The sequence below is a fragment of the Tetrao urogallus genome, assembly GCF_951394365.1.
Source record: "Tetrao urogallus genome assembly, chromosome: 1".
NCBI classification, from domain to species: Eukaryota; Metazoa; Chordata; class Aves; order Galliformes; family Phasianidae; genus Tetrao; species Tetrao urogallus.
The window spans coordinates 111,499,102-111,512,138 of NC_136813.1; the positions used below are offsets into that span (position 1 = coordinate 111,499,102).

The 13,037-nt window shown below is 40.4% G+C and overlaps 1 protein-coding gene across 1 annotated transcript in view; it reads right to left on the reverse strand.

Annotated features, from left to right (window-relative positions):
* The window catches only part of CFAP44 (cilia and flagella associated protein 44), a gene marked incomplete at both ends in the record, with an annotated part of 44,595 nt that overhangs the window by 4,266 nt on the left and 27,292 nt on the right, over positions 1-13,037 (reverse strand). Inside the window, 9 exon segments of the mRNA XM_079549941.1 lie at positions 1,053-1,183; positions 2,550-2,660; positions 3,665-3,857; positions 4,250-4,453; positions 5,000-5,497; positions 10,432-10,609; positions 11,189-11,348; positions 11,743-11,936; positions 12,874-13,004. Coding sequence (XP_079406067.1) covers positions 1,053-1,183; positions 2,550-2,660; positions 3,665-3,857; positions 4,250-4,453; positions 5,000-5,497; positions 10,432-10,609; positions 11,189-11,348; positions 11,743-11,936; positions 12,874-13,004 — 1,800 coding nt within the window.

Sequence of the window (13,037 nt, forward strand, 5' to 3'; positions counted from 1 at the left end):
AGACAACAGGGTTCAATGTTAGAGTCCTTGACCTGAAGGAAAAGCAGCATGGAAAAAAATGTTCTTTTTTTTGGTACAGATTGTGACAGATGAGTTTCATAGGTTAACATGAGGCTCGTCTATGTATTCAAACAGAATTCTATGATGAATACTTTACACAGGTACATTCATAAGTATCTTCTTACTTGCGAAGCTACTTCTTATGTATTAAGAGACAGCTGCTTTGTTTAATGTGCATACAAAACGCTTCTGGATCAACAGTGTCTGCAAGATATTTTTTATTGTTTCATGCCTGGAAATGTGATTCTGCATGAGAAACAATTCAGAATCAAATGTCAGACCCCAGGGTGAATATGTGGCAGCTGGCACGTAGGAAAGCCTTTAAAAGCAAAACAAAAAAGCGTTGTAAGTTAAGCTTATTTGATGGGACATTTTTGAGACACAATAAAAGCAAGCCTTGCATAATGGCATTTTGGCAGAACTCTTTCTCTATCCCAGAAAGCCCTTTAAATTAAGATATTTTTGATTTAATATAAATCAAATGTCTTGACGAATGCAGGACCTCGTAAAAGCTGAAAGGAAAACTCACACCAAGTGAGTTTATTCAATAATTACTATGACAAAGAGCAGAAGAAAATAACCAAAAGCAAAAGAAACAGATAGAAATGGAGCATTTTTATGCATGTATTCTAGCAAGCATTTGAGTTAGGATGACCCTTTATATTCTCCATCCCCATCACTTGTACACAGGGGGGGCCAGGCTACACCAGGTGTGCCACTTGAATCACAGAGTCTGGCTTCTGTTAGGTGAGGAATCTAAAACTTAGGTCCCCTAGCAGCCAAGGTCAGACCAACTTGATTTGCCTTCTTCAGGAGGACAGGAGACCCATAGTGAGCTGCCTCCTGCCTGTGTGCTAGCATGGAGATATCTCCCCAAACAGAGGCCTCTTAAAAGGTGCGGACTGTGTTTTTATGCCTTAGCCAAAATCAATAGCACATTTTCATTGTACTGGAGCCAGCTGATGCTTGCTGAGAACAAAACACTACAATACCTTTTTGACTAAGACATCATATTCCTTTCTGAGTTTAGCAGCAACTTTCTTCTCCCTTATTAAAGCTTCCTTAATGTCTAACCACTTTTCCCGGAGCTGGATGGTGTTTTGGAAGAGTGCCTTATCACAGTCTGAGAAGGAAAGGATCAGAAGATAGCTTAGTTTTCTTATAACTCTACAATTCAAGCTTGATTTAGTAGCTTCCCTGATGGTGCAGGTTTCCCAGCATTCTCTATAATGCCCTTGGTTCCTTAGGGCTTTCTCAAACAAAAGCCCTGTAGACCAAATTCCTCTGTGAAGGGGCCAATGTCTTGGATGGATCTTTTTTCTTTATATTCAGTCAAGACATTTTGTTTCCAGAAGTAAAACTTAACACATCAAAGCCAGCATTAAGGCAAAAGTTAGCTTTTGTAACACAGTTAGTCCTGGTAATTAACATGTTAGAATACAATCTTTAGTTATGTGAACATGTAGATATTTATCCATAGCATCTTTAACTATAAACGATGGACTTTCTGTGGTGATCTTCTTGTGTGTATCTAGCTCTACTTGTAAAGAAAGCTGTGGTTCATAGGACCTGCAAAGTTCTGGCTGGTGCAGTGGTATCTGTCATGCCAATCAATTCAGCATTGTCAGCACAAAACACTCATCAGTTCCTATTAAAAAAGTCCAATAAAGGCTAAGAATTACACTTAAAGACACAAATATGAAGAGGCTAATGCAACGTGTCATTTCCCCATTAAATGAGTAATTTGGATTTTTTCAAGAAAAAGTAAAAATGCTGTACTTCCAGTAATGCATTGAAAAGAGATGAGCAAGAAGTTAATAAAAATTCTATTAAAAAAAAAAATCAGATTCAGTTAACTTGCTGGTAAATTTGAACTGAAAACAAAGCAGTGTTGTTAAGTGCTCACTAATATGTCACTCAAAGATCTTAAAAAATAAAAAAAGAGATTCCTTTGCTGTATGAATGAATGAGTCAAGAGAATTTTGCAAAGTAATGCCATTACTTTTTCAAATAGAGAGCAGCCTAGCAGCAGGCAATTCCTGCATAAATCCACAAGGTGGTAACAAAGAGCTTAATTCAACGCTGCAGCCGGGTCCCCACATAACTTCCCTAAGCAAGGATCCAGCTAAGCTTGGCAGAAGGTTTCCAGAGAGCAACTACAGCCTCATTCCAGCTCTACTCCTACGAGGAGCCTCTTCTCCCCAGAAAACAGCTGTGAAATGGCAAATGGTTCTTTACACAAAATAATTCTTAGCGCTTAGCTAAGATTTATTTTTCCAAACTTTTTAATTATGGTACCCTATACCATCAACATTTTCCTTATCTTCACTGAGATTTACTGGGGAGAAATGGTGCAGCCAGGAGTGCACAAATTCTGGCCCTTTTTGGCATTGATGTGAAGAGAATAATGAAAAAATTCCTTTTTAAAAGCACAGCACTGCTCTAAAGCTGATCAAGTAGTCAACCCAAGGAAATGATGGCTTAGCTACTCTCTGGGCAAACAGAGATGTCAAAGATTTCATCTTCAGATCCAGAATCTTCTTCATCACTCTCCAAGCTGGACTCTTCATCACTCTCCTCTTTACTCTCATCTCTTTCATCTGGAAGAAAATGACAGTATGGCAGACTTGTAGGATAGCCCGCAAATCCACTAGCTGTGCATTATGTGAATGTGCTAGTGAACACATCCCCAGTAACCCACACGAGATCACTTAGCAATACACAGATTCAGGCACCTTTCCCCTATGGCACTGATTTGATAATTTCACAGAAATAAAAAAGTGTGGGAGAGAGAGCACCCTGTAGTGCCTCACCTTGTAGTGCCAAATGCACTAACATAGGTATATTTTGGGGACTTTCTTCTATGATTTTTTCCTCTCTGTATGTGTGTTAAGTATTTGGAATTTAAAAAAAAAAACAACCTTGTAGGTTTATCATTCTGAGACACTATAGAGATTAAACAACCAAGCAAAATACACAGAAGCACGAAACTGTCACAAAAACATGACTGTTGTCTGTGCTTTTTGGTAGCCATGTCTCAGGTGAAAGCAAAAGCCAAGGCATTCTAGCTCAGTTAGACTGCTTAGGCCTTTACAGATTAAAACCTGAGATAAATTAAATCCTTTCATAATTTGTTTAGTCGTGTGACTAATAGATTATTGCAGATTAGGTCTATGATCTCTCATTAATCAATAGGCAGATTAAAGAAGAGTGTCATGAATGTGGCAGATTAATCATTTTTCCTTAGCTCCAATTGGTTCAGCATAGGAAGCAGCTATTTAAAGCTTTGCCTCTCCTTCATACTAATTACCAATCCTCAGTATTGACATATTGACTTATAGCAAGTACATTCTAGCAGCTGTGATCAGACCAAATGTAATCATGTTAGAGACTAAATTACCAGTGTCATATTTCAGGATGGCTCCCACAGAACACAGATTGGTATAAAAAAAAACCAGAACTTGGGTAAGTCCAATCTATTTGGTGTTTTGAACTGTGTCTAGCATTGCATGCACCCAGGGCTCCAGATAGACTGAGGCACATTTATTTTACTACATGGAAGTATGTGTGAACAATCCAAAAGACAAGAACAGTTATCTCTAACCTGTTTCTCTTTCTACTTTTTTTCTCATGGAGCTGAATTTTCTCCTCAGAACCTTGGTCAGAAAGTGGGCAAATTCATTGTTTTCTCCAAGGGATGCCTGGAAGCTGGCATAAACAGCTTTCTCACATTCCTGAAGTTTTACAATCTCAGACTTTTTATCCTCCATCTGTGCAAGGCAGCTGTTCAGTTTTGACTAAACAACAAAAAAACTCTCTTTAGTCAAAAGGCACAAACTTTTAACTTCAATGTAGATAGAACATATCAATGAAGACCTGGAGATGCTACACTTGACTAGCACTCTTTGAACCTATGCTCCAGTCAGTCAAACCTTAGAAGAACCTTCTTAATGAATATGACTTGTCACTGATTCCACATCATGAAGACCGTGAAAAGATTAACGATTCAAAGTCTAAAACTACCATCATGGTTGATGACTGAGTTTCTTGTTTTCCAGAATTTAGCACTGGATGCTGGACCAGTGCAAAAAGGAAGCAAAGAAAAGTTCCCGTTTATTTTACATCTTCCTTTTGGCTTAGGCCACTCATTATCAGTACTGTTAATTGCAAAGACACATAATCTACATACTTGCATGGCCTCCTGCTCACTCTGGAGGGTGTTAACATGCCCCTGGAGAATGTTCTCATTTTTCTCAGCATTCTTCAGGATAAGCAGTTCTTCAAACCAAGTGATGTAGCTCAAGTCAGCATATTTCATCTGCACATCTAGCTGCAGTTTCTTGTGCCGCAGAAAGCGCAGTTCAGCATCAAAGTTGGTTACCAGTGCATTGATCTGGAGCATAAGAGAAGCAAATGAGCAATGGGGAAGGTGTTAGGATTGGAGCTAAACATATAAAGCTACAGAAAGTATCATTAGGGAAAATTTCTCTCCGTCAAGTTAGCTTAATCATGCTATGCCTTCTGCACATAGATGTGCCTTTTAAGGAAGCTTTCTGTGACCCTTGTAGGCTTAAAACCATTTTTGAAACCAGAGGGGCTACTGTACTACTCATATTTCTGAACAGCTGAGAACTTCATGAATCCATGTAGTTGCAGTGATACTACACTTTTTCTATTCATCACTTTTGAAATAATTTCTTACATTTTACTTTTTTTTTTCTTTTTTTTTTCCTGGCCACTGAGTTCAGAATTTCACAGAACTAAGACCTGTTTTTCAAGTGATAACAGAGGTTGCTGCTACAAGTTTATACTGATTTACACTAGATAGCATTTTCCAGAAGTTCTGATAAACAGTGTAGCTGCAGTTCTGAAAAGAAGGAAAGGGTTTTATTTCTTAGTGAGATTGTTCAAAATGAAAGAAATATATATTTTTTCCTACCTTATTAATTAAGGTCTTCTGCAAGTATAGGTTTTTTATCTTCTCCTTCTTTAAAATTTCCAGTTCTATTTCTGTTGGCTCTGCTTTCTCAATTACAAAAATCTTTTGCTGCTCGGTGACCATAGATGACGATCTTTTCATCGTGTGTGAGCTTGCAGTCTGTTGGAGAGAGCCAGTTTCCTTATAGGAAGACTTAAAATTATTCCTAAATGCACCAGATGAGGGAGACTCTTCCAATTGTTCTTGAAGTGTTGCCTTGGCTGCCTGCTTCTCTTTGAATTTCAGTAGGATGTCATGGTCATACTCAAATCTTTTTTCTGGAACTTCATCTGGGTGTAATTGAGGAATCAGGGGAAGAGGGAGACGTTCTGATAAATCTAATGCTGCCTGCACGGATTTCAATTCTTGCAATAAACACTTGATTTCTTCAATAATAGAAACCTTAAAGTCCCTCAGAGACATAATCTGTTTGTTCATATTCACCTTCTTCTTATAGATCTGCAAAGGAAAAACAATTTTAGTAGGATTTCCCCAGTGACACGCGGTCTTCCCCAACACAAGTAGTAGGGAAGAGGCTTGTCATACAACTTTCCCTCTTTCCATACTAGCTTTCTTTTCCATAACATCTCCACAAATTAGTGATTCTAAAAAAGCATTTTGAAAAATCTCTGGTTTTAAAATCTTCAAAACCATCTCTCTAACTCTTCACAGAAAAGGCAAAGGAGCACAAAAAAAAGGCTTCCCCTGTCTCCCATGACTTGATCATGAATTTCTCTGACATGAGACGTTGAAGTAGTTCAGAAAGCATTCAGAGACTGTGTAGATCAGTTGTGGGTGTTAGAAGATTAGTAATTGGGGCTGTCTCTCCTTAAATACAGAGAGTATCTCAGCTTTGATACATGACTCTCTTTACATGTTGTACAAATTGTATAGAGACAAAGGAACTGTATCTAAGATCTTTACTGTAACATTAACACTACTGTACAGAAATCTAGACTTCTGACATCATCCTTACAACAATGCAGTTTTCTTATATAACTCCATAACATTTATGAAGAACACTGAAGTAGTCCTTCATGAACATAGGTTCTAGAATATAGATGTAATCCTATCAATATGTGAAAGTGATGTCAAAATGCCAACCATTTCTTTCTTAATTGACTGCAGCGAAGTTCTGAATTTTCAAAGTAGAGTAGGTAGCAAAATTAAAGACAATATGCTTCTGAATTTAATAAAAAGCCAATATGAATTCAAAACAAATCCTATCCAGACCTTACAGTAATCCAGATTACCAAAGTCAATTCAGAAAACTTTGCCATTAGCTGAATAATCTTCCCCAACTCAAGATGAAGATGCACTAATGTGAGAAGTGACACTTACATGTAAGAGTTGTGAATTAAACAGCCAAGTGCAGCAAAACTGGTTAGAGTTTGTTTGCGTCCTGCTTCACCTGCAGGCAGTACCTCAATAATTCTATATTCAGAATCCAGTAATAATAACTACATTAAGCATCATCAGTGATCTGGATGATTGGGCAGTGTTCCCTCAGCAAGTTTGCTGAAAATATAAAACTGGGAGAAATGGTGGACACCCATCCTTGGAGATCTTCAAAAGCCACTCCGACATGATTCTGGGCAGCCTGTTCTGGGTGTCCCTGCTTGAGCAGGTGGGTTGGATTGGATGACCTTCAGAGGTTCCTTCCAACTTTAACCATTCTGTGACTCTACTGTGATAAAGAGACACTGCACTGATTTTCTCTTTTCATATGAAATAATAATAGAATGAGATTTAACATTAATACACATGGCAGAAACTTCTCTGATCTTTATAATAAACAACAGTCTTATACAGCAATCATCTGAAGTAACTAGAATTCTTCATCTATATAAACCTTAGATTTATAACTAGGACTATTCATTTTTACTTGCATTGGCTGGTCCTACTGAGTTAACCACCCAGACTTGTCCTGGAGGTATTAGGGAAAGCTCCTCTGAGAACTCAGTGAGGCCAACAGCCAAACTGAAGTGCCTCTATACCAATGTACACAGCTGGGAAATAAACAGGAGGAGCTAGAAACCGTGGTGCAATTGAGAAAGTATGACCTAATGGCTATCACGGAAACATAGTGGGATGAATCCCACAGTTGGAATACTCTGATTAAAAGCTACAGGATTTTCAGAAGGGAGACAGGATAGGAGGTGCGGGGAAGTTGCCTTCTATGTTAGGAAGTGGATAGATTGCAAAGAGCCATGTCTGAGAAACAGCCATAATCAGGTTGAGAGCTTGTAGGTTAAAATCGAGGATCGGTTCAGTAAAGGGCATCTAGTAGTTGGGGTCTGCTACAGGCCACCTGGTCAGGGGAATCTATTGACGAGGCTTTCTTGCTTCAGCTGCAGGAAGTGTTGTGCTCCCAGGCTCTTGTCCTGATGGGGGATTTCAACCACCTGAATATCTGCTGGGATAGCAGCATGGAGGCTGGCAGACAATCCAGGAGATTCCTGGAATCTGTTGAGGATAACTTCCTAGTCCAGGTATTGGATGGACCGACCTGAGATGAAGCCCTACTGGATCTGATGCTCACAAGCACAAAGGAGAGAATGGGAAAAGCATTAGGGAAGAAAATTGAAGACAGCCTGGGCTGTAGTGACCATGGCCTCGTGGAGTTTGTGATATTGAAGAATGCAGGCCTGAGTTTCAGGATAGCAAACTTCTGGCTGCTCAAGGAATCACTGGATGGGATCCCCCTGGGAAACTGTCCTTAAGGACATGGGTATAGAACAGAACTGGCAGGTCTTTATGGACACCGTTCTGAGAATGCAACAGCTCTCCATCCCCCAGCAGAAACTGAGCAGGAGAGGCAGGTGAACAGCATGCCTGAGTGTATGGGAACTACTGAGTCACGGCCTGAACCTCTGATTGATCACCTGAGGCGAGCCATGAGCCAGCCAGAGGAGCACAGGTGAAGGCAGGTGAAGGCTGTGCTGTTCCTAGACCTATTTAAGAGCTGGCTACCAGTGGGGAAGGATCTCTTCTGGAGATCGCCTCTATTGGTGTTTTGTGGTGAGCCCAGCCGAAGGGTAAGCCTTCCATTTTATTCTCTTTTGTTATCATTGTCCACTTTGCCTAACTCTCTTGACTATATTGTGATTGTAACATCTTGATTTCCATTGATTATACACTGAGCTAGGACCTGCAGCTTAATGGAAAAGAGGGAAATGTACAGGAAGTGGAAACAGGGTTGTGTAGCCTGGGAGGAATACAGGGCTTTTGTCTGTGTGTGTAGAGACAGGATTAGGAAAGCCAAAGCACAGACAGAACTGAACTTGGTGTGGGATGTGAAAAATAACAAGGGGTTCTACAGGTACGTAGGCAGGAGGAGGCAGGCCAAGGAGAGTATTCTCCCTCTGATAAAAGGCAGTGGAGAGCTGGCTTCCTCAGTCACAGAAACAGTTGAAGTACTCAATGAGTGCTTTACCTCAGTCTTCATTGGTGGTCAGGTTTCCCATATCTGCCAGGACCCTGAACCTCTAGGTGAGGGTGTGAGGAGTGGATTTCCATCCCACTGTAACAGTTGAACAAGTCCAAGCCCTCCTCATGAAACTGAATGTATATAAGTCCAGATGCAGCGAGATGAAATCCATCCCAGAGTTCTGAGAGAGATAGCTGATGTGGTTGCTAACAGATCTTGCCTGACCAATCTGGTGGCCTTCTATGATGGAGTGATGGCTTTGGTGGATGGCAGAAGGGCAACGGATGTCATCTTCCTGGACTTCTGCAAAGCCTTTGACGTGGTCCCTCACCACATCCTTCTCTCTAAATTGGAGAGGGATGGATTTGAAGGATGGACTGTTTGGTGGATTAAGAATTGCTTGGCTGGATGTAGACAAAGTGTTGTGATCAATGGTTCCATGTCTGGGAGGAGGCCAGTCGCAAGTGCTGTCCCTCAGAGGTTGCTCTTGGGACGAGTGCTCTTCAACATCTTCCTCAGTGACACAGATGATGGCATCAAATGCACCCTCAGCAAGTTCACAGATGGCACCAAGCTGAGGGGTATAGATGACACAGCAGGGGGAAGGGAAGCCATGCAGGGGGTCCTGGACAGGCTGCAGAAGTGGGCCCATGAGAACCTAAGGCCAAGTGCAAGGTGCTGCATTTGGGCCAGGGAAATCCCAGGTATTTATACAGACTGGGAGAAGATCTCCTTGAAAGCAGTCCTGCAGAGAAGGACTTGGGGGTCCTCACAGACAAGAAGCAGGACGAGCCAGCAGTGTGCACTTGCAGCCCATAAGGCCAACTGTGTCTGGGCTGCATTAAAAAAGGGGTGGCCAGCAGGGAGAAGGAGATGATTCTCCCCCTCTACTCAGCTCTTGTGAGGTCCCACCTGGAGTACTGCATCCAGGCTTGGAGGCTCCAGCACAAGAAAGATGTGAAGCTCTTGGAACAGGTCCAGAGGAGAGCCACTGAGATGATCAGAGGGTTGGAGCACCTCTCCTTTGAGGAAAGGTTGAAGGAACTGGGCTTGTTTAGCTTGGAGAAGAGAAGACTCCAGGGAGACCTCACTGTGGCCTTCCAGTACTTGAAGTGAGTGTATAAACAGGAGGGGGTGCGGCTGATTACATGGGTGTATACTGACAGGACAAGGGGGAATGGTTTAAAACTAAGGGGAGGATTAGGTTAAATATTAGGAGGAAGTTTTTTCAACTCAGAGGGTGCTGAAACACTGGAACAGGTTGCCCAAGGAGGCTGTGGATCCCCCATCCCTAGAAGCATTCAAGGCCAGGCTGGATGTGGCTCTGGGCAGCCTGGTCTCATGGATGGAGACCCTGCACACAGCAGGGGAGTTGAAATTAGATGATCATTGTGTTCCTTTTCAACCCAGGCCATTCTATGATTCTATGATATTCAGTAACATTGTCATCACAGTACAATGTAAAACAGTTCTTGTGAGTAGAAGGGGGCAGTAGAAGTCACAAGAAAAGTAATAATGATACTGTAAACATCTGAGGTACTGGGCCTTTGTGGTGAAAAGACATTAATTAGCTGTAGGAATCCTGATACAGGAAGGTGGCTCCAAAACACCATTTCCCAGGAAGATTCCAATACTTAGTTCTTATTTAGAAGAAGTGATTGATTGTTCAAGTGCAACATGAAGACATTATGCTAAAAAGACCTGCTCCTGCTCACATCCCTGTTTTGTAAAAACATTTCATGATAGGGATTATTTAGTTCATGTTGTAAGGAAAGCATATCGGTCGCTAGATAGTGAGGCTTTAAGAATTAAAGAATACATGTTCCTGCTGAAATAGCTGAAAGGGTAACTTCTTTGCTTAAAAGAAGCTGAGCGTTATCCTGGATTGATTCAGTGACTACTAAACTATCCTCCCTCCTGTGAAAAGAGAAAAATACCCACATTTGTGAAACAGTTCACATACCAGCACTTCCAGGGATGCAAGCTGCATCATCCTCTTTTCAGTGTTCATACACTTGTCCTCAGGCACTCTGTAATCCCTGGCAGTTTTCATCTTGTAACACCCCATATTTTCCTGTGCTTCTTTGATGGCCTGAACATCTCTGGGATCCTCATAGTCATCACCAGGCTTGCTTTCGTATCTGGTAGGTACAAAGCAAAGCTGAACTTCAAGACAGAAGGTACAAAATGGCCCTGTTTTGTACATCTGTATGTTTTCTATCTTAAAGTCTGTCAGTGTGCAGCACAAAATGTCTGATCCTATGTTATCAAATCTTCAGTAACCTTAAAAGCTTTTGCTCTGGTTTTGGACTTTACACTGGTTCCATTTTCTGCTAGCAGTCTTGAAGTGCAACTAATTTAACCCACAGCTGTTGCAGCATGTGGTATATACAGTGAGAGAAGGGTTAACTGAGGAGGCTGACTAATCGTTCACATTTCACCAGATCATGATTGATTTAGACCTTTTAAGCCCTATCTGAAGATGCATTTACCTAGCTGAACTCATTTTTTAAAATGTTTTAGAAGAACCATTGAAAATAACTGAAAGGTTTTAATTGTCTCTTGACACTCTGAGGTATAAAAAGGCTCATATATTTTAATTACATCCATCAGGAACATAGAAAACTGGGCAGAGATATGATAGTGCTGTATGACAGCTAAACAAGAACACCTGACAAGACGCAGAACTAAAAGGACTCAGAGTCCAATTAAAGACTCACAGTTCTTCCCACTCTTCCTTCCTCTTCATTATCTTCGCTTTCTCCTTGTCAGATTTCTCAACAATTCTTCTGATTTGCTCACGTTTCATTTCTATAAAACGTGTTGTTGGCTTTTGGACCTTTGACATCAGTTGATCAGCTTCCCTCTTGACAATTATAGCTTTTGAAACAAAAAATAATCTCGTGAAGATGTAAATATCATGCAACACAGTATAATCTAAACTATCAGGAATCTCCTGGGAATGCTCCTGTTAAGCTGATGTTGATCAAGATAGTTCCACTGCAGCGGATGTTCTGAACACATTCAAGCTCTCTGAGATGACTCTTAGTCAAGTTCTTCCCACTGGGTTGATAACTGATTGCTGGCATTGACTTAAATGTAGAAAGCACTGTATGTATGTAGGTACTAAAAACCACACTGCAGTTATATTTCTTTATCTGTACCTAGAGAAATTATCATTTCTTTAGCCTGGACTCAGGAAAATGAACAGAAATGAAAGACGAAAACTTACTGCTGTTAATCTGCAAAAGGTCATAATTAGCCCTATGCTTACACTTTCTATCTCTGATGGTCTCCTTTTTTTTCTCTTTTTTCCATGCCCGTTTAAGTACTGTCTTCTTCCAAGATGGACGTTCCTTATCTTGGTAGTACTCCTCAGAGACTGCTACAAGCCTATAGGTGGAAATCTCATGATTGCTTTGAATAGCACGAACAACAACAGTATCAAATTCCAGTGAGTCTCGAAACCTAAAAAGTCAAAGTAGACAAAATTGTCTGATGCCAGTAGGTGCAACCTACCATTTTTCCTTCACGAAAAGGACCTGAGCAATGCAATTTACTTAGTACATATACAATCATTACATATAAATACACATCAATATAGTCACTAAGTAACAGCATGATGACATATGACATCATCTATTGACTTTTATCCAATCTAGGAATAGAGATGCTCAAGAATAAATACATTAACACTGTTCCCAAGATCAAAACCAAGAAAAAAACAGGTTCTTCATGAGAGTACCTGTCATCTTTCATTAAAGGGTGGTTAAAAATAAATATATATTCATTCGCCTCTTATGCAGTCATACACTAAGTGTGACTAAGGTATCTTTGTCACTGTGTATTATTTCTATTGTGGATTTATTGTTATGAATTCGTTTTTTGCCATAGGAAGATAGACCAAAAATGAATCTTGCACTTAAAGTTGTGTTCTCGAGGAAGCTCATGTTATAACTTTAAGGTGTATAGAGAACATTTTTGTAGCAGTGACACTGACAGACATGCAGCATACCTAAAAAAACGGGTTAATTTCATAGGTTGCTCTTCATAGTTCCAATAAGAGTTCCGGATTCTTACTCACCTTACTGGCAAAATCCCAAGCACACTTATTGCCTCTCCCCAAAAAAGACTGTTTTTCTTGATATAGAGATAAATTGGAATTAAGACACTTCCTCGATTTGCATATCTGAATTTTGATCAGGGATTCAAAAGAAGGAAGCACATCCAAATATCAGTGTATACTCTTGTGTATTTTTCAAGTCAAATAAGGACTGAATCATTAATAGAAGAAAAAAATTTTTACTCCGTAAGGAAAAAAAAAAACAACACCCAAATTCTACTTTGTGCAAAAGTAAGCCCCCTGGCAAGGACAACAGGAGAGGTAGAAAAAAGCAGTACTTACCAATTCTGTAATTTCTGCAGTCCAATCAAGTGTTTCTCATGCTCCCAAGCTAGTTCCTTTTCCACTAATTGGATTCTTTGTGCAGTCTGCCTATTCAGCTCCTCAAAGACCCTACGGTCCATCTCATACTGCTGTAGAAACACAGAAAAGCCAGCATCACGTTA